Genomic DNA, 22,493 nt, shown 5'->3' with positions numbered 1-22,493 from the left:
GGGTGGTTTCTGGTGGTATGGTTTTTTTTTGGTGTTGTTTGCGTTTTTTGGGGCGGTTTTCATCATTTTATGGTGCCTTTTGTATTTTTCCTCTACTATTTTTTGGTGCGGTTTTGACTATTTTTTGAGGCGGTTTTATAACCGCACTATTAAATTAATGAGGGGATATTATTTATGCGATATTTTTTAGTACAGTTCAGTAACCACATTAAATAACTATTTTAACCGTACCAACAAATCATTTATTTACTAGTGTTTGTTTGAAACTGCTTTTGTGTATTTTCAAAACAATTATTAACACTAAAAGAAATGGTCTATTTTGCTACGATATTGAGGTGCTTCCGGTGAAAATGTGTTAACTACTACAAAAACGCACATAGAGCTCGCTAAATAGGACCTGGTTGCTTAAATAATTAAGCAGGTTATATTAAGTAAAATCGGATTTTTTTTTTTGGAACCGACAAATATATTAATAAGACCAACCTCTAGCAAGTGACTAGAGGGGGGGAAATAACAGCGTACAAATGTTAAGATTACAGATTACACACAAAGAAACGGAGATCTACACCATGCTAACCAATCAATACTCCTGTTTTTCCCCCTGTTTTTTATCCATAGGTATGTAGTGGATTTGATCATGTCTACACAAATGAGAGCAAGAAGCCGGTTTTTATTGAAAATTATGTTGTTCCTTACTTTCCATATGTTCCAGAGCATGTCGTAACAAATTCCCAACAAATTCCCATTAGCAACCTTCTTTTTTTGGGGCAGTTGGACCATGCTTGAGCCTATGTGATCACCCCATGTACTGTTTTGAGTTCTACGAGAGGAACTCTGCACCATTTTAGCACCCGTTATATAACCGTGTCCGCGTATTTACACTCCACCAATGCATGGTCTGCGCATTCCACTACTTCTTCACAGTGACTGCATAAAACATTTTCCACATCTACCCCTCTGGATAAAAGGCCCAAGGTTGAAGGTATTTTTCCCATTTTAGCCCTCCAAATGAAACAATTAATTTTAATTGGGATCTCCCTCAGCCATGTAAACTGATCCAGGTTTAGTGTGGGGTTGAAATCTAGTTTTTTCCGGAGAACATTTACTGTGAATGATCCGTCAACAGTGAGATTACATTTCCATGTTTCACCACTTGGACCTGATTGTTTGTATAACAATGTTTCAGTTGGGGAGTTTTATAAGATCGGGCTTATAATAAAAAAACTGGGCTATATGCTATGCTTAAATACCCCGGTGTCAATAATAAAACTAGGACTTTTAGTTATATAATAATATGTCCTTGTTTTTTACTTACAACCGAGTTGTATAAGTATGACCCATATAAGTGGGTCAAGTCTCATATATAGGACCTATTTTCAGCAACCGGGTTTTTTTACATGAATAATGGAAAGATCATAATTGTTGGCCTAAGTGTGTAATCAATTCAATCAATTTGATACGCTACCAAGCTCAAGCTCAGCTTCAAAGAATAACTAGAAGCTCAAACTCAATCTAGCCTTAAGTTTTTAGTTAAACTTGTAAAAGAAATCATGTGTTAGTTTCAAGATTATGTATTAATAAATGCAAAAATATAATTTTTTACATTGAAGTAAATAAGAACCTTTACAATTATTTCAACAAAACAATAATTGACATAGTTACAACTTACAATGAAAGTAAAATTAATCAATAACATTAATGAGTAAATTTGCGCTCCAAATATGAGTTTTCAATTTTCTTTGACAAAACCTAGAAAGGAAAAAAAAAAAATAACATGCAATGAAAACTATAATTAGTCCATTACATTAATAAAAACACCTAACATGTATGATTGTAATGTAAATGTAAAGGCATTAGATTTTTTTGCACAAATATGATTGGGGGCATTTATGTCACACCAAAATAGTAAAACCTAAAAGCTTTAATTAGGACAAAACTGTGAAATTGGTCCCTGTGGTATTCAAAAAACTTTGGATATGATCCAAAAACTTTTCCACTTGCATAGAAGGTTCAAAATCAAGGTTTTTTTGTATTTTTGGTCCAATTTTTTTTTTTTTTTTTTTAGTTTTTAACATACTATTTTAATTTAAAAAATTAATTATTATTGTTATCCCCCAATATCCCTCTCTCTCTCTCTCTCTTTCTCTCTCTCTCTCTCTCTCTCTCTCTCTCTCTCTCTCTCTCGTTACATGATTCATCAGAGAAAGAAATAGGGCCCCATTATTCATCATCTTCTTTATGAATCACTCATCACCATTATCAGATTTAAGAAACACAATCAAATCCCTTCGAATCCCTTTGTAAATATGTATGAATTTCCAAATTTGCCAATAAATAACATTGGCTAAGATGTTTTGAACAGGAGAATTTGCAGTGTAATCGAGCCTAGGGAAAATTTTTTATGCACAATACCTCGGGACTAATAATCCACCATCATTGTTAGCATCTGATTGAGTTTTCTTGATTTTGATATTTTTTATCAAACCCTAAAATCCTATTATATCGTTAAGGGTTCTGAAGGGGAGAAGACATATTTTAGCATAAACCTCATCTGTGTCAAGATCTACCACGAATGTCACTTTGGAAACTGGAGCACAAGATCTGTGATGAAGACCTGCAAGCACAAGGTCCATCTCCAATTTGTTTCGTCTTCAATATCTGAGGTCGTGTGTTTTTCAACTTACTCGGGAACTAAGACACAAGTCTGAAGGAGAAACCGTTGTGTGGCTACTTCAACAAGCCGAACCCGTTGTCATAGCAGCGATGCCAGAAAAGAAAGGACAAACCCTAGTAGGATCTGACGAAGAAAGAGAAGCGACAGAAAATCATGCCACAGATCTGAACAGATTTGAAGCCAACGAACATAGGATGACTTTCGGTTGCATGCAACAAGCATGGTGATGATTTTTCTGGTTGATTGTCAACAATTTTCCAATGGACTGGAAAGGAGAGAAAGACGGAGCTTGTAAAAGAGGGATGCGGGCTTTCTTGAGTGATAACATAACTTTAGCATCGTTGGTTTCTAATTAAGAGTATCCATGGAGGAAGATTTACAATAGTATTAGAACGATGGTGGGTAAAATCTTCAATCCCATATGATTTCTCGTCTTCTGTTAGAGAGAGAGAGAGAGAGAGAGAGAGAGAGAGCCGGGGGGGGGGGGGGGATTGGGTTGGGGGATAATTATTTTATTTTATTTTTCTTTTTAAATGAAAATAATATTTGAAAATTTTTAAAAAATATGAAAAACAAAGTAAAAGGGTATAACCGTCATTTAAACTTTTTTTGGACCAAAAACACAGAAAAACCTTGATTTTGGATCGTCTGTTCAATTGAAAAACATTTTGGACCATATCAAAAGTTTTTTGAATACCACAGGGACCAATTTTGAAGTTTAGTCCTTTAATTAGACTTCAAACTTATCTTTTATTTGTCTAAGAGCTCCAGCTAGCTCAATATTGTAACATCCCGGAATAGCAAGAGTAGAGTTGAAGGGCTAGAAGTGTAAATCTTGAAGGGAGACTCGGCGAGTCCATGGATGGACTCGGCGAGTAGAGTCGCGACTTTGGTCGTGTGTCAAGCGACCTACTCGGCGAGTCCAAAGATGGACTCGGCGAGTAGAGTCGCGACTTTGGTCGTGTGTCAAGCGACCTACTCGGCGAGTCCAAAGATGGACTCGGCGAGTAGGTGCTGGGCGAAGAAAACCCTAAATCCGGGGAATGAGCCCTATATAAAGATCATTATGTTTCCTCCACAGCCTCTTTGATCCCCCTTGAGTCCCAGAAACCCTAATTTCGTAGAGGAACCCCATTGTTGAGCAAATTGGAGCTTGGAGAGGTGTTTGTTGAAGAAATCTTGAAGAAGAAGAGGCTTGGATCAAAGGGCTTTGCTTGGATTTGAGTTTCATTGTTGTTGGGGCATTCTTTGGAGTGGAGGAGTTCGTGTCAGAGTTGGAGCAGCGGGATCTTATCCTTTCAGCCGGCAGTTTCGAGGTGAGTTATCCTCACTATATCAACAGGGTCTAAGGCACCAAGGCCGGCCCTTATCGGATTGAGATCCGGGTAGTTGTTGGTATTTTGTTGTTGTGATATGCTTGCATCCTGAGAGTTAGGACGGTATATGTTAGAGACCTGATTGAGATCGGTATCCTGAGAGATAGGGAGATGCTATGCTAATGACCTGTTAGGTCGGTATCATGCTTAGAGTATGTTATGCTATGTGATCTGCTAGATCGGCTTGTTTGAATGTGAACTGTTATATGATTATATGTTTATGTGTACATGGTTGTTTGGACTGGAGATGGGTTGAGGCGGTCCTGCTTTGTGCGGTAGGCCAAGATACTCAGGGTGGACCAGTTGTTCCGAAGGCCCAGCGAGCGGTTCGGATATGTTGTAGGCCCCAGTGCGGGCGGACTAGACGTGCCGAGGCTCGGAGAGTGGACCAGGCCGACTGAAGGCCTGATGCGGGCGGACCAGTCATACTGTAGATTCAGAGAGTGGACCAGGTGAGTTGAAGGCCCAGTGCGGGCGGACCAACCACACTGTAGACTCGAAGTACTTGATTTGACTCGGAGGATGGACCAGGTGGACTGAAGGCCCGTCATGGCGGACTAGTCCCACAGTAGACCCATTATGCATGACTGTTTTGTGATTCGTTATGAGATAGTGCGATATGTGTATGGTATATGAGGTTGGTATTGTGGGGGCATCTCACTAAGCTTTCGGGCTTACAGTTGTGGTTTAATGTTTTTCAGGTTATTCAGGGAGCAGTGGCAAGGCAAAGGCGTGATCGTACCGTTCCTCACGTTTATGTTTATTAAATGAACCTGGGAATACTCTGATGAATAATGTATCGAAAACCTTTTGTAATAGTGTTATTAAAGTGGATCGTTTTTGAAAATTTTAAATTGGCTGGATTTTTCGGTTGTTACAAATATCTTCTGTTGTGAAACTATTTTCAAAACACCAGCGGCAAGAAAAATACAAAACTAAGTAGTTTTACTCGTATATAAACTATAAAATATAAACAAACAAGTGCAAGACGATAAAACATGTGACAAACCTTAATTTCATCTCATCCAATTACACACTTTACACCATTGTGCTTTGTAAAAGTATTAAAAGAAATTCACATGCGTGTTTCAAAAATCAAATTTTAAGTGCCAATTCAAGAACTAAGGCAAAATCTCAAAGTGGTGTAATCAAATTTGAAGAATCAAGTAAAATGTGTGCAGTGATTCGTAGCATAGCAGAAATTCAATAATCATTTTAGAAATTCATATCCTCGTAAAGATTCTATTGCGCCTAACACCAAAAGACCGATAGCAAAGACAAATGTGTCCTTACATCTCCTGGGGGTCAAGATGTAGGGTTTCTCCAAGGACTCTAGGCCCTTTGCCGATGTTATGAGAGGAAAGGTAGTTGTTGAGAAGGTGAAGGTGTCAGCTACACCAATCAATATCAAGTGCATTGAGGAAGTCAAATCCTAGGTAAGTGAGGCAACGTTGGTTGGAGAAATTAAAATTTTTGATATTTTATGCAACTTCCCATCTCTCATTGCAATGGAAGGATACGATATTAAAGAGATGAAATACTTATGAACATGTACAACAATAAGTCATTTCAATGATTTTTACCATAAGCACGGACACAAGGAAAAGCTAACCAGAGAGATAAATACCAAAAGGGAGTACTCATAAATAAAAAGCAACATGTGCATCACAAGGACATGGTAAACAAAAAAGAAAAGCATATCACTAAAGTAAAAAACCAACCATCAATAATACGAAAACTAGTTACACTTACAAGGAATTCTAACGGAAATAAGATATATTAAAGCATAACTAACCCATGGGTAGTGTATAAGAAAGCTTTGTAAGAAGTTGAGCAAGAAGAATTTGATTCTCACGAAGACATGCTTCCTAGTCGGCCTTGAGGAGGGAAAATTGACTCTCTAAACAACGAAAATTTCTTCACGAACAAAAAATTACCACAAGATAACAGCAATATACGTTGAACAAAAATCTTAAAAAAAGCACATCTTGGAAAACGTGCAAGGTACATATACACGCAATAAACAAACCATCAAGAAGTACAAAATGGACAACTTACAACTGGTCTTACATAGATCATGCAAAGGACCAAGTAAGAAGTTGATCCAACTTTTTCTAATATGCATATAAAACAGGCACAACAAACAAAAAGAGATAATAAATTTTTTTCTTATTAAGCAATAGGCAGATTCAACATTTAACACAAGCATTAGATAGCAATATCGGGGCAACAACCAAATAGTGTTTTTTGACCTAGTGTGGTTGTGCAGCAAAAACAGAACGAGACATCAAATGGAGAGTTGGAGACGCACTTGTTGTAAACCGTAAACAATTTCATAAAGTATATATATATCATACAAGTCATTGATTTCTTCAACAACTGTTGTGGCGGATAGAGCATGTGAATATGTGGCAGCACATCTACCACTGGTTGAAAAGTTTGATTGATGTCACACTAGCAATTTTTAAAAAATATGTAACATCCCAAAAATCAAGATAAATTTTTTGGTTTTCCAAAAATAATCCAAAACCATAAATGTTTACAAAGTGTAAAATCACAAATCAGAGTATCCCAGCATTGAATCTCATAAAACTGAAGGATGTGTATGATCACATCTTTACTTTGTCCCCGATCATCTGAAACATAAAACTTAAATGGTAAGTCAATGCTTAGTGAGTTCCCCCAAAATACGTCACAACAGAACATATACAAATAATACATACTCGGTCCACAACCTCATAGTTGGATTACTCCTGGCTCACAACCTCACGGTTGGATTTCCCCCTTCCGATCCACAACCTCACGGTTGGATTGCCACCGACCTACAACCTTTCAGTTGGATTGTCGTGATTTGTTGACTGGCAGCACAAAGTAGTACAGTCTTAACCCAACCACACAATGTCGACATGTAAAACAAATAAACATATAACAATAACTAGATAATCATACAAAACTTAACAGATCACAACATCGTATAACATCCTATATACTAGGATATATAACCGAATGGGTCGGCATTGGTGCCTTCGACCCATGAGTACAACAAGGTAACTCACCTCAGAATCAGAAAAGATAGCAGAAAAGAACGTTGCTCCAACTGACACCTTTACCAGTCACCTATACGACAAACAGTAACTTACACTCAAAATACCCAAAATGCCCCTAGGACAAACTTGGTCAAAGTCAACGATTAAAGTTAAAGTCAACTATAGTAGGTCGCCATGTTGTAGCCCTTATTGGCCATGTCGTGGCCATTAAACGACAAAAAAAACGGGTCTTGACCCAGTCGAAATGTGGTGGCAACCTGAGCCATGCCATGGGGACTGGTCTGGGCAGCTTAAACTATTAAGTCACTTTTCTTTCCAACTTCAAGGGCTCCAAAACTTAGATCTTGTCCTTTCTAAGGTCCAAGTGAATAAAGTTTCCAACTTTATCCCCTTAGACCCTCCAAGAGATAGAGATCTCACTTCTAGGTCTAAATAAGGCAAAAATATGACTTGACTTAACCCATTAAGCACTTTTTCCTTGAAGGATTACTAGATCCCTCACTCCAGAACGTTTCTAGCACCTTATAATCACATAAAAATCCATACTTTCCAGACACGCATGTCCAATGCATGTCTTGGACTCTTATTAGGTTAAAATAGAGAAAATAGGCCAAGGTCTCATGCAAGAGTTCAAAACTCTATAAAACTCCAGATCCAACACTCCTAACCACAAAAGGACATTAGGGATTCATAAAGTTGGCAACTTTATGAAATCCCAACACTCCAATATGTCCGAACATGAAGAATAAGGCATAGAATCCTAGATCTATTCATAGTAAACCAAAAAGCTTTGAACTTGGGGACTTAGAAGAGTCTAGAAGATGCACAACAAGATGATGAGAAAAGTTTCTTGTTGAATCCAAGTCTAGAAGTCCCATTCTTCTTTTTCTAATCCATAAAAAATCAACACAAAAAGCTTAGAGAGCAAAAATGGAGGTTAGGGTTTGCTTGGAGGTTGAGAGAGTGTGATGGAGGCTGAGGGTGAGCAACCCTAGCCATCACATTACCTTAACTAGGGCTTAAAACCCATATATTAGGGTTTCTCGTTAAACTGGTGCCACGTCGTGGTAGCCTTAGATGAAATCGATATTTCTTGAAACTCCACGTCGTGGCCCTTTCCCCCACGTCGTGGCAACCCTAAACACTTAGAATTTTGAAATTTAAATTACTTCGTGATTTGGATGTTACAAAATAAGTAATAGGTCATGTTAGATCTTGTGTTAATAAATGTTGATATATAGGAGTACACTGAAATTAGCCTGATAACTTAAATATAAAAAATTGCAATGTATCGATTGTAAGTAATTTTAATACAAAATTATCAAAAGTCAAATAAAAAGAACCCGGTCAATTATCTTGAAATTGGGATTAATATTTCTTGTTTGTACTCCAAAATATCTTGTTACCTGTGTGTAGGAATGTGTAGGAATTGGGCATGATATGTGTAAAAGTTCATGGTCTTACGAATATTATAAGTCTTGGTTGTTTGCAAGAAAAACAATATTTTACAAACCTTATACAACCTGGTTTTTTGAATTGGACCCGGACTCTATGTTAATTATATGGTCTGGTTTATTTGGTAGAACCACGATCTAATCACCTTGTGTGGTCCGGTTTGGTGTATTCTGATCTTTCTATATATCTTGTATTTTTTTTGGTAGACAACCGCATACTTTTTCTAGTTATAGAAACCTGTGAAACCAGTTTTTATTTATTTTGTCACATAGGACTCGCGGGGCATAAGATGCGGTTCAAAACCAGGTTATTTAGTTGATTTAAGTGGATCATATGAACCTTTTTGTAGTATTGGTAGCAAATGTGACTAAACGAAGGTGTACCATATTTATAGATGTATGCAATTCGACAACATGTTTCGGTAGACTTCAAAATTTGAATAATTAAACAAATAAACGTAGCAAAGACATGTCACTGTAATAGGGTAATAGGTTTAACCTTCAAAAATAGACACTACAAAAAATTGATGCTATAGCGGCGACGCCTTTAGCAACTAAATCTAATCAACGTGTTTAAGTATTGTCACTAAGGCTTTTTAACCATGATTAGTATGATAGATGATGGACGAACCCCCATATGTTGATTAAACATCCCGATCCATTGGTTGGCAATCCTTTGTGGTACATTAAATTTGTGGCTACGTCAATATATAGCGGTGACATTTGTCGTCGCTAAAGCCTTCTACCTTTAAATGGTCTTCTCTTCTATTTTCCCCATTACACGATATATGTCTGCATTCTCTTTAACCCTTTGGTTATCAGCGCTTTCCAGCTTCTCTCACCGTCCAACATCTCTAGCACCACCAACCGCCATCGGCCACCGGCTAAAGGCTTCTACCTTTATATATTAGACTTTTGTATTATATATATATATATATATATATATATATATATATATATATATATATATATATATATATATATATATATATAAAACGTAATTTGTTACGTCGCATTGTTAAAGTTTGAATGTTTGGATCAGTTTCATGCAATTAATATTTCATATCAATTTTTAATATTTAATGTATTGGATTTTCTACATCAAGAAGGTGTTGTTAAGAAAAAGAAAAAAAAAAACGTATTAGTAGTGACAAACAAACATATAAGTGTCAACGTCCGATAGTAACAATAACAACTTATTAGCGGTGATAACTTGTATTAGCGACATTTTGAACAATAACAGCGACATATAAACGACGATTTATCACCTCTATTTGCTTTATCGGTGACATTTGTCGCCGCGGTTGCTCTCTTTTTTGTAGTGAGATGGAGCGAAAACATGTCATCGCTTAACCTTCAAAAATAGATTGAACAAAAAATACATGAAACAACATGTGGTTGCTATAAAATTTATTTTCAATAATGTTTTAAAACATCCACGTAGGTGTTTCACTTTTACAAAAGATTATAATTTTTTTCTTTTAAATTTTCATAAAAACATATATAGCCATTAAAAATAAACACATATTATAGGGTGAATTACACCATTCGTCCCTCGTGCATATGCCAAAACGCACGTTCAATCCCTATTTTTAAAAATTAACTCGGGTTGTCCCTGTGTTTGTTTTTTCTTGCACACTTGGTCCCTATTGACATGGAATGACTATTTTACCCTTAATAACTTCTTTTTCATTTTCTTTTATTTCTTTACCATTTTTAAATTAAAAAAGAAAAAATAAAATAAAACAAATATCCACACCCCTCCCCTTCCATTTCCCAAGCTCCAAAATTTTCACAGATAATCCCCTACCACCTATCACCGCCAATGCCTCTGGTACCACTATATATCACTGCCAACACCTCCTATAACGAAACCATAATATGAAAACCTTACACATGCCTTCTTCCTCGATCTGAAACCCTAGACGAAAATCGATATGAACATAGGTGAAGAAGGATATCGATTTGAACATATTTCAACGAATTTTTCCTCAATCTAAACCTTGCACCTACCTTCTTCTCTGATCTTTATATGTGTCAACGACTTCTTCATCGATCTCGAAACCCTATCCAATGGAGAACGATGACGACGCATAGGTGAAGAAGACGAGCACCAGATTCCAGAATCGGTGATGGTTTCGCTGGAGAAAAAGAACCGATCCGAGTGACCTTGCGACTGAGATTTCGCTGGAGAAAAAGAACCGATTAGAATGACCTTGCGACTGTGATTTTGCAAGAAAAACATAACAGATCGGAATGACCCAAATTTTTAGAACGACGATCACAACCCTTTATCTTCTCTAAAGACTCCCAACAGCGGTTTCACTGATTCCATCAGGTCTTCATCGTTTTTATCAGATTGTCATCGTTTGAAACTGTCCTCGATATCCTACTCGACGGTTTGAAACCATCCTCATCAGAGATCTTAGATCCGGAATGAGAGAGTATCAGATTTGAGAAGAATGTGTATCTGATCGGAGAAGAACGATGGTATTGAACAGTTCTCTGGCGATGGTGGTGATCGGTGCTCCGGCGATGGTGGTGGTCGATGCTCTGGCGGTGGTGGAAAGGAATGGTGGTCATAGTGATTAATTTTTAAGCTGATAATGGAAGGTTGGGTGGGATGGAAATGAAATTTAATTTTTTATTTTTTTAAAATACAAAATAAATCATAATTAAATTAAAAAGAAAATAATAAGGGTAATATAGTAATTTTATGTCTGGTAAAGGATGCAACATGTAATTTTAAACTAACGAGGGATGAATGGTGCAACTTTTAACCAAACGAGGGACGGTCCGAGTTAATTTTTGAAAATAGGGACTAAACACGCTTTTTGACATGTACACGAGGGACGATTGGTGTAATTTACCCCAAATTATATAAAGTTTAATGCATATCATTCACATCTAAAGGGATATCATTTTTGTCATACTATTTTTGGGCACCGTTTTACTTTTGTCATACCATATTAACCTCTTGATTTAGAGGGGATGTGTCATGACATTTTCAATTTTTTTAAATTGTGAGAAAAAAATAAATAATAAGACAAAACTTCAAAAACGGTCCCTATGGTTTTCAAAAATATCAAGTTTAGTCCCTAAGTTTAAAAAACCTCACGAATTTTCCATGTGGTTTCAAAACTTTTAATGTTTAGTCATTCCGTCTAACTTCGTCAGCTTTCTGCCGTTAAGTGAGGGGTATTTTTGTCATTTTAATAATAGAGATCATTTATGAGGTTTTCTCTATTAAAAAAAAAAGAAAAAAAATATAATTATTTAATAAAAGGGCCCCACCCTCCCTCTCTCTCTCTCTCATACACACGATCATCTTCTTCGTAAAAAACCCCACCAACTACATTTCACACCAACAAACACACTTTGAACGAAATTGGAATCTCGATAGATGTTGTATAAGGACGCAATAGTATTAGATCGAGATGCTTAATCTCTAATTGGGTATCAGGTAAAAAAACATAATCTGATTACCATTCTTTCAAATCCTTTTCATCATCTTCATCAAAAACTTTGATGGGTTCACAAGGATTTATCAGGTTAAGACTATCTTCCTTCTTTAACACCACAATAGTATCAAATCGTTCAGGGGATTCCATTTTCCATTTATAATCTGTACTGAAAAACCCCATAACACTAGAATCACCCATTCCCTTTTCTATTCATACGGAATGGTTTATTGTATGATACTAGCAGACTCGAATTTAGTTGATTCCAAGGGAGGGTAGCATTACAAATTTATGATAGAGAGGCAGCTCCTCCGGTGGTGGTGGCGACGGTCTGGCGAGAGCAGGTCTCTCCAATAATCTTCAAACAAGGAAGAAAAGAAACCGTTATGGAGACAATTCAACAATTCTTTTAAGAAGAATCGATGTTGTTCGCCATCACCCTTTCCAACCTTGGCTCACCGGAAAAATGAAGCAGAAGAATGGGGAATGTCGCCTCCGATCTAACCCCCTCTCCACCTTTCCCGTCGAAGCTCAACCCCCAAACACCCTACTTTGATCGGCGACTACAGTTGCCCCCTCCCTTCGAGTTTTACTGCCGGAGTAGCCCAAGTCAAAGAAGAAATCAACGACAACTGTCACTTCCATTCTTATTCACTCTTCAATCTGATCGAGCATCGGTGGTACACACCCCCTTAATCGGAAACCGTTGCCACTTGGGCCCTTACGTTTTCCTGTCGCCACAAATTGGTGTCTCTCCTTCCCTTTGTGATTGGCTCAACCATTGCCGGAGGTCCCATCAATTTCTTCCGTTCGCGTCTTTTCCATTCCCGTCAAATGGGAGGGGGGTTGTTGCCCTCTTGACTGTCGGAAAACCCCACCTCTGATGGAGATTTTCTCAATTAAAGTTGAAGAAGAAAAAAGAAGGCAACAACAACAAATATCGGTGGTTGTTTAGCTAGCGTGTCATCAAGAAAGAAGAAAGAAACATGGCTGGAACATAGGTAGCAACCTTCGTTTTCTGGTTGAGAGAGAGAGAGAGAGAGAGAGAGAGAGAGAGAGAGAGATTGGGGCCCTTTAATTAAATAATTATATTTCTTTTTTTTTAAATAGAGAAAACCTCATAAATGGTCCCTGGGTATTGAAATGACGAAAATGCCCCCCCCCCCCCCCCACTTAACGGTAGAAAGCTGACGGAGTTAGGCGGAAGGACTAAACATTAAAAGTTTTGAAACCACAGAGACGATTCGTGAGGTTTTGTTGAACTTAGGGATTAAACTTGATATTTTTGGAAACCATAGGAACCATTTTTGAAGTTTTGTCTAAAAACAAATATCATATTTAGATTTTCTTTCGCATATGTGTGGATTTGTCATGAAGCGTTGTCAAACACCACATGTTGAGGCGAAAGGATTGTATGTGCCGAGCACACTTCAACAATTGCCAAAGTGTTGTCGTACCACTTCTCATAGCTTTATAATACAACAATTCAAAACTTTAAAGTTATAAACTAATTAATCCTTCAACAATTGCCAAAGTGTTGTCGTACCACTTCTCATAGCTTTATAATACAACAATTCAAAAATTTGAAGTTATAAACTAACTAATCCTCCGTCTGAAATTTTACTTTCATCTTTCTCCTCATTTATTTTCATCTTTCTCCCCATGTCATGGTAAAGATGGATGAGTAAACCCATTAAAATCCATAGGAGGTGTCGATTGAGAGAGTCGTTGGAAGGTGGACGTTTGGATCGATTTACATTACAAAATTTGTTTTTGAAATTTTTTTGGCGAAAAAAATGAGCAGAATAACAAATGAATATATGTTTTTTTTTTCTTTTAAAGTCAAAATTTAGCGTTGAGATGCAACGGTCGCGACATATACCCCAATTCAAGTTATTAAAATTGTGATTTTAATTGTATCATTTTACAAGTATACGATATTACCTACTTACATCAATTTATGACGTAGATTCAGATCGTAAGGCCGTTACCATTTTTTTTAATTTTTTATATTCTATCTTGGACAAACTGAGGTTTTGTTTTGTTTGTTTGTTGGTTTATTTATTTATTATTATTATTATTATTTTTTTGAGTAAACTCTTTTTGATCACTTTTATCTATGGAGGGATAAAAATTTATTTCTTTTAAAAAACTACAAAGTCAAAAAGCTTGTGCATTTTTTTCTCCAAAAAGACATGGTTTAATATCTTCCTAAACTTGAGGCATCTTTTGGAAGAAAAAAAATGTTGCTTTAAAAAAAACTAGGTTAGACCAAATCCTCTCCCATCTAAACCCTAATACCACAATTCTTTCTTCCTTCATTACATGTTGCTAAGTCATCGGGGCCCAGGGGAATACGGCTACCGCTGAATGCTGATGCATCACAACACCGCCGTTGAAAAGCCGACGCACCAGAAAGTTGCATGTTCGATTATTCCGCTGCTTGCTTAAATTGATTATAATCCTTAAACCAACAAAATTTAAACCTAGAAGCATAGATAAAATTATACCTCTTATGGATGAATTAGAAACAGAATTGTACTTCGTGTATGATTTAAAGGTCCAAACTAACTCCTCTCTAGTGAAGCTGCACCTAAGTTTGGATGTCAACGAGACCAAACGATGGCAGAAATAACCTCCCTCGTCCACAAATTTGCTTGTTTCCCCGACCGTAATCCTGATCCTGATCCCAACCTTGAGTTTTCCCATTTTCCTTCCCTGAACCTTTGATCTCGCCCCGTTTCCTCCAATTCACCCCTTAACATCGTTTGACCCGTTATTCACAACGAAAAATAGAGGTATACCAGTGATAAAATGTTGTTGGTAAAGACCTCAAAAATCAGTAACTTGAAAATCAGAAGCACCTGTAGCGGTGATATCACCAGAGCAGCTGTAGTGGTGGTGCCCTGAAAAACACAAAAAAAAATATTGAGATTATTTTTGAATTATTTCATCAGAGGAGAAAAAGAAAGAGGAAGGACGAGAAGCAACTGAAAACGCCAGCTGTATGGTGGATTAGTTGCCGAAAACACTAGATATCGCCCAGATGGTGTTCTTGCGTGTCAGTGGTGATAATCGGCAGGTGAATTGGTAAAATTCCCACTCGTTCGACTGATTAGTGTCGTAATCACCGAAGAAGAGAGGTGATCAAGGAAACTAAGAAATCAGACGATTAGTCTGATTTTATCGATAATGCTTTAACGGCAAAGATCAATAACGACACCATTTTGTGGTAAATGGAGGGAACATTCCCTAGTCATTTTTTAGTCCATTAGCGGCAACATAGTCACAACTATTACTATTGTACGGTGAGCAACAAATGATCGATGGTGTAACATCCTAAAATTTCAGATAAAAATTTTCATTTAATAATTAGAAATTCCAACCATATTTGTTTTTTCAAAATTCCATTACATAAATTCTTTGTCCAAAAGATCAGAGTATCCAAAATAATAAGCGCGGGAATATTGGGGAGTATGTTGCGGCATCAAGTCAGCCCTTGCCCTTAGAACCAAAAGTACTTGAAACACCCAATAAAACTGTAAGCACATAGTTAGTAAGTTTCCCAAAATAAAGCGATGCATATATATATATATATATATATATATATATATATATATGTGTGTGTGTGTGTGTGTGTGTGTGTGTGTGTGTGTGTGTGTGTGTGTGTGTGTTTGCCATGGACTCCCTTCATGGTCTTCATCTGGAATGCCAAAGGCTACCCCCATGATATTGCATCCAAGGGCCATGGGCTTCCCCCCATGGTCTTACAAAGTGCCATGAGCTCCCCTTATGGTCTTCACATAAGTTAATACATACCAAATAACAAGACCATTGCATATTCAACTATTGAAATCTCATATCAAGTAATGGGTCGACATTGGTGCATTCGACCCATTTGTATAGTGAGAAGACTCACCTCAGTCTGCTGAACAATAACTGCTCGACTGCCCGTCCAGAATCTCAAACTGAACAAATATATAAATAGCCCTAATTAGGGTTATAACTCAACCTAGTCAAAGAGCCTAGAATCATAAGTCCAACCCCCTTCATGATGGCCCAAAAGTCCTTCCTTTACTAATGAGCCTAGCATCAAAGTCCAATTCTATATAAGGCCACAATGCCTAGTAGGCCAATCATACAAACATTGGCCCAAATGAAAATTTCAGGCCCATAACACCAGTAAGTCCAGGCCCAAAACAATTTGGGCCTAAAGGTTCGAAGTCTGTCGGAGGCCCAAAGCTTTCTGAGAGCGTATGCCCATCGTACCTCTTAAGTACACTTAGCGTACTGGGCTTAGGGGTTGTACCCGCATTGTAGAATCATAGTACGCCCAACGTACACGCTGACTTGCATCTCACTCCATTAAGTCCTTAATGCATGCAGACTTTTCGCTCAAATTTCAGATCTTAAACGTTTTAAGGGTCTTAAGGCATAAAGTTGGCAACTCAATGCCCATGTAAACCCTATATGCTCCCAATAACCCATTATATCACATTAAGACCTTTCCAAGGCTCTTAACTCATGCATGGAGCCATAAAAGTCATCAAGTTTACATTTTTATGCTATAAACAAGCCGAGGAACCTCAGATCCAACCTCCCTAATATTTGGAGTTGCCCAAACACCCAAGAGAGGATTTATGGACTCAAAAATGGACTTCTAGAAACCTTAACTCAACAAGCTAAACGGATAAGCTAGGTGAAACCTTTTTACCTCCACAAGCTTCCTAAGTTGCTCCAAATGCAAGATCCAAAAGCTTTTCCTACGTTCAAAGCTTGCTTCCACTTCATTCTCTTTGCTAACACACCAAAAATGAGGTATTTGAGGCACTTTAAAGCTCAAGAGTTGCTCACAAAGGGTTTAGGGACGTTTGAAAGTAATGAAGGCTAGTTAGGGTAAGTTCCAAATGGCTTAAGGATGTTTAAATAGGGGCCTTGCCCTAAGATTAAGGTTTTGTACTCAAGCGATGTACGCCCTGCGTACTGCTTGGTACGCCCCGTGTACGTGGTGCATGCCCGCGGTCAACTTTTCCCCAGTATGCTAAGCGTACACCTATGTACGCCCAACGTGCGTAGGGACCCATTAATAAAGAAAACTCATTCTAAGGGTGAGAAAGATAAATACCTAAATTCCGACCATACGGTTGGATTGAATGTAAGATCAACGAATAGGGTGCAGCAAGGAAAAATGACGCAAATTATGGTTTTGCATTAATACCAACGATGGTATTACTGGCGACATATGCATAGCGGCGACATAGGAAAGATGTTGCCGCTAATGTCATTGTCGCTAGTATTACTTGGATTTCTTGTGATGATTTTATGTCAATAATTCGTTGTTTTAAAGTTTTATGAAATTTATGATTATGTCCACAATTCATTCTTTTAAAGTTTTTTATGATAACAATCTTAAGAATCATTTTTGTAGCAAAATAAAGATTTATATTATCAAAACAAAGTCTTACGTTGAGAGATTTTTAAAAAATGTTTCCAAAATTTGAGAAAAAGGTAATGTAAGGAAAATGACTATTGAGGGTAATTAACTTTTGCGTTTGTACTCATTTGATTATTTTCCTTTTTTTTTTGTATTCAATATACCATTAAACTTATTGTTTGTGTTCACGATAACCCTTTTGACCTGCTTCTGACCTGTGATAGCCGGTCAAAGGGTTATGTTGAACATAAATAGCAAGTTCGATGGTATATTGAGTACAAAAAAAGAAAAGGGACCAAATGAGAACAAAATCAACAGTTGGTTACCCTCCTGAGTCATTTTCCTCGAAAAGTTAAATGAAATTAAAGTTGCAAAATTATCAAAGACTGCAACCTTCTTTGGCTATAACGTATATAAAGAGCATTTCAGAGGGGTAACTTCGTTAAAACATGATCTATGCTATGCTTACTAGAGTTAGCTGTCAATACCTCTCTTCAAAAGGATATGATTGTGTATGAGATGTATATTTATCAGCATAAACGTTTACCTAAAAGTATATTATAGTGATGTGTTTGCAAAAGCAGCATGATATTGTTATTATTGATGTTGTATCTCATCTCATGAAAATTTTGAGTTAACTACACGTTAAAGAAAAAGAATTTAAGTTAAATTGAAGGCTTTATTCGAGCTATTTACCTTTTAGATCCGATACATCATACACGTCATCGTGGCGATTTCGATTTCGAATGAGAAGGAAAAAGCTTTTCAATTTCTATGTGCCACAAAACATTGCTCACAGTTGCCGATGACTTGATCGGACCTCCTACCGGAACGGAAAATCTCTCTCATCTCTCGCTCTAGCTCTCAAACTGTTGTGTGAGAGAACAAGAGTTATAGGGCCAATTCATTTGTCTCTCTCGATCCGCAGACACAACAGATCGGTGATTGACGAATTATGGCACGATTCACCTGTCCACTGTCCTCGTCTACTACCGATATCGTGATCCTGTCGATTTTTGTGTTGCTTCTGAGGTCTTCGTTGTTTGTTTCTGCGGTCATCGGTGATCCAAGCACTATTATTCTCCATCCTCCGCATGCTGGTAGCAATCGTCACACCATGTTTCTACCTCTTTTTCCGTCTCCTCCTAACTCATCCCGGATCTCCTCGTTCTCCGGCAACGGAAAATCACGGCGTCACCTCCAGAAATCCGATACGTCTCGCCCGAACGCGCGGATGGCTCTCCACGATGATCTCCTCCTCCACGGGTATGTGTTCATTTCCTCGATCTATTTTACGCGCGCGCACGTAAACAATAGGGATATATGAATTTTATATTATATATTTTGTTTAGCTGGAAAAAACTAACGATTAAATTCCCTTGGGACCACTCTGATTATTATATTGTATTCAGTTCTCATCACATTCGATTTCAGAAGTTACAGATTCCACCATTTATTTGCAAATTGAATTGGTGATGATTAGGTATTACACGACGAGGCTCTGGATCGGATCTCCACCGCAGAAGTTTGCTCTTATTGTGGACACAGGGAGTACTGTTACTTATGTTCCTTGCATTACTTGTGAACAATGTGGCAAGCATCAGGTATTCCCTTAATGATGTTAACCAATTGATACTTTGAGTTTTGTTTTTGTAATAAACTTCTGAATTTAGATTGTTGATTTCACCAGGACCCAAAGTTCGATCCAGATTCATCCACCACATACCAACCCGTGAAATGCAATATCGATTGCACCTGTGACTATGAGAGAAAACAATGTGTATATGAACGACAATATGCAGAAATGAGTTCCAGCAGTGGTGTTCTTGGTGAAGACATCGTATCATTTGGCAACCGAAGTGAACTATCACCACAACGCGCCATTTTCGGTTGTGAAAATGCAGAAACTGGTGATCTCTACAGTCAACATGCTGATGGAATAATGGGTTTGGGGCGTGGTGATCTAAGTATAGTTGACCAACTTGTTGACCGAGGTGTAATAAGCGATTCCTTCTCTTTATGTTATGGTGGAATGGATATAGGTGGTGGTGCCATGGTTCTTGGTAGTGTTTCTCCTCCCTCAGGGATGATCTATGCCTACTCAGACCCTGTACGGAGGTATGTTTTGTAATTTGTATCTATCCTTCTTATAGATACAAAAAAAAAACCAAAAACCTTAATGTCTTTCTAACAAAATAACATTTAATACATGATCTCACACATTTACTCTAGTCTCGGGGTGGCAACAGCCCATATTACAATATTGAGCTCAAGGAGTTACGTGTTGCTGGGAAGCGTTTGCCTTTGAGTCCAAGTGTTTTTGATGGAAAACATGGAACAGTTCTTGATAGTGGAACAACTTATGCTTATTTACCTGAAGCTGCTTTTCTTGCATTTAAGGAAGCTGTAAGTTTTCATCCAAAACTATTCTTTCTAGTTTCTTCCATCAAAAAAAACAATCTTTCTTCTAAATCATCAAGATCTGTTAATTGAATTTTGTAATCTTGGATTCAGGTCCTGAAAGAACTTCATACTGTCAAACAGATCAGAGGTCCTGATCCAAGTTACAATGACATCTGCTTTTCTGGTGCTGGAAGGTATTGTATTGTAGTAATTAATATAGATAAATTGTTAGGGAAAATAATTTATTGTATTTAAGTAGAAACTAATGTTTAGTTTTTTTTTTTTTAATTTAGTGATGCTTCACAACTGATGAAAATCTTCCCGAAAGTTGAAATGGTATTTGGGAAAGGACATAAGCTAACACTATCCCCTGAAAACTACTTGTTCAGGGTAAGCATTTATTTAATTTTTTTTTTTTTTTTACCATTTTCTTCATATTGTTTGTACACACATTTTTCTAAATTTATTTCTTTTTATTAATAAAAGCATTCAAGGGTACATGGTGCATATTGCTTGGGAGTTTTCCAAAACGGAAAGGATCCAACAACTCTTTTAGGAGGTACTCTTTATTTTTATCATCATTTCTTTTATTTAAAAGAAATAGTTAACAAATTTTAGATTTTTTACAGGAATCATTGTGCGCAATACTTTTGTTATGTATGATCGTGAACATGACAAAATTGGATTTTGGAAAACTAATTGTTCTGATCTGTGGGCAAGACTACATAATTCTGGTGCACCCTCATCTGACATGTCTCCTTCTCCATCTCCAATGGGGACACCTGGCCATATTTCTCCAGGTAGATTAAACATTTAAACCTAAATATTTTTCAAAAGTTGTTATTTTCTATAAATATAATACCCCTTTTATATCTATATATATATATTATTGTTGTAGGGTCGAAAGTTGGAAGCATAATATTTTATATGTTTCTGAATCTTAAATACTCTAAACTCGAACCACATATCATTGAGCTTACTGAGTTAATTGCACAAGGGTTGCATGTTAACATTTCACAGGTACTGTTTAATTTTTTTTTATTCAAATTTTAAATAATCATAACAAATTATTATTTCAGGTTTATTTATTGGACTTTACATGGGAGGGAAATGAGTCCCTTACAATATGGTCCATTACTCCACCAAAACCTTATGAATATATGTCCAACACTACTGCATCTGTGAGTAAATTAATGATTTTTTATATTGATTATTGTAATTATGGTTTGATTAATTACTTGGTGGCAGAATATAATTGCTCGAATAGCTGAAGGGGAGATAAAGCTTCCTAAAAGATTTGGAAAATATCGGATTTCCAATTGGTTTATTGAATCTGATCCAAACAGGTATATTGATTATATATAAGTAAGTTGTAAATTTGAAAAATAATGATATTATGGTGGGTAGCAGGACATGGGTGAAGAATTATATGGGGGTGATGATAGTATTTATTTTGATATTAATATTTGGGGTGGCGGGGGTTGTTGGGTGGTGGTTTTGGAGACAGAAGCGGCCAGGTGGCGGGATTCTGTATAGGCCGGTGGATTCAGTTGTGTATGAACAAGAACTTCAGCCACTGTGATCGCTCATTTTTTATGGAATGAATGTCTGTCAACAAAGGTGATTAAAGTTTTTGTCGCACATAATGAGAATCTGAATTGATCATGATTTTTTTTTTTTTAATATAATGTTCTGAAAAATGGTTATAAATTTTGACATATTATAGTAATGGTATAAGACATGGTTCAGTTGTTATGTGTATACTATAGCTTCATAGATTCTTCCGAGATAAATTTACAACTTTGGCCCTGTTGCTGGTTAAATTCACGGGGTTTTTTTTTTTATTCCTGTTTTGCTAAATTTTAATTTGTTTTTAAATAATTTCCATTTTTGAGTTGTTGGCTTCTCCCCTGTTTCAACGGGGGGTTGAAGTTGAACCGCTATAGTGGAAATCATGGAAATGACTTTGATAGAAGAAAATAAGAAAATGTACTTTTTGAATCGATGTTATAGAATTTAATTAGAATATTGATTGGATTGAAAATTTTGTATTTTAGTGATATTTTGTGTTAAAGATAAATTACGAATATGACTTCTTGTTGAGTAGAATTGAAAATTTTGTATCAATTATTTTTGGTAAATCATTTATTTGTATCGAAGCAGGGCATTTCGGAGTGAGTATGTATATAGAGTGTAAATCTTTCATTTGTAATTAAAAATCTCGAAGAAAAAAGAAATCTCACATCTTTCTTACTAAAACATGACAGTTACCATTGGTGTTTCCATAAAATGACATCCTTTTATCTCGATTTATCGAAATTATTTTGTTTTTGTAAGTTTCATTGCCTTATTGTTAGATTTATGAGGAAAAGAAAATTTGACATTAACCGGCTCTCTTGGCTTCAAAACTCAGTTTTTTTTATTCATTTCTAATTGTTTCATTTTTTGTCCATTAGCCTTTTGCTAGTGTGGTTAGTAAAATTTGTTTCGTAGTTAAAAAATATATATATAAATAAAAATAAAAAAAATAAAAAATTTATGAGGAAATATGTATTCTGGATTTCGAGAAAACCATTTCGGGCATGGTCATTGTATTTTGGATACAGACATCGGATGCTAAGCTATTTTTTTACACCATTATAAC

General features: G+C 36.7%; 1 protein-coding gene across 1 annotated transcript; it reads left to right on the top strand.

Annotated features, from left to right (window-relative positions):
• The first annotated feature begins 18,157 nt into the window (after window positions 1-18,157).
• Window positions 18,158-21,631, top strand: LOC145029198 (aspartic proteinase 36-like). Its single transcript, XM_078977799.1, has 12 exons — window positions 18,158-18,712; window positions 18,930-19,050; window positions 19,137-19,564; window positions 19,696-19,852; window positions 19,961-20,043; window positions 20,143-20,239; window positions 20,336-20,408; window positions 20,479-20,649; window positions 20,748-20,869; window positions 20,929-21,030; window positions 21,098-21,195; window positions 21,260-21,631. Exons 1-12 carry the CDS (start codon window positions 18,402-18,404, stop codon window positions 21,429-21,431), a joined length of 1,935 nt encoding a protein of 644 aa, XP_078833925.1. The 5' UTR covers window positions 18,158-18,401; the 3' UTR covers window positions 21,432-21,631.
• The last annotated feature ends 862 nt before the right edge of the window (window positions 21,632-22,493 follow it).

The sequence above is a fragment of the Lactuca saligna genome, chromosome 2, assembly GCF_052625555.1.
Source record: "Lactuca saligna cultivar CGN05327 chromosome 2, ASM5262555v1, whole genome shotgun sequence".
In the NCBI taxonomy this organism is placed as follows: domain Eukaryota; kingdom Viridiplantae; phylum Streptophyta; class Magnoliopsida; order Asterales; family Asteraceae; genus Lactuca; species Lactuca saligna.
The sequence above is the reverse complement of the archived record's forward strand: the minus strand, read 5'-3'. Positions and strand labels throughout refer to the sequence as shown.

Coding starts and splice junctions, on each gene's coding strand:
- LOC145029198 (XM_078977799.1), top strand. CDS start 18,402: ATGGCACGATTCACCTGTCCACTGTCCTCGTCTACTACCGATATCGTG. Junction 20,044..20,142: donor TGCTTTTCTGGTGCTGGAAG/GTATTGTATTGT, acceptor TTTTTAATTTAG/TGATGCTTCACAACTGATGA. Junction 21,031..21,097: donor TGTCCAACACTACTGCATCT/GTGAGTAAATTA, acceptor ACTTGGTGGCAG/AATATAATTGCTCGAATAGC.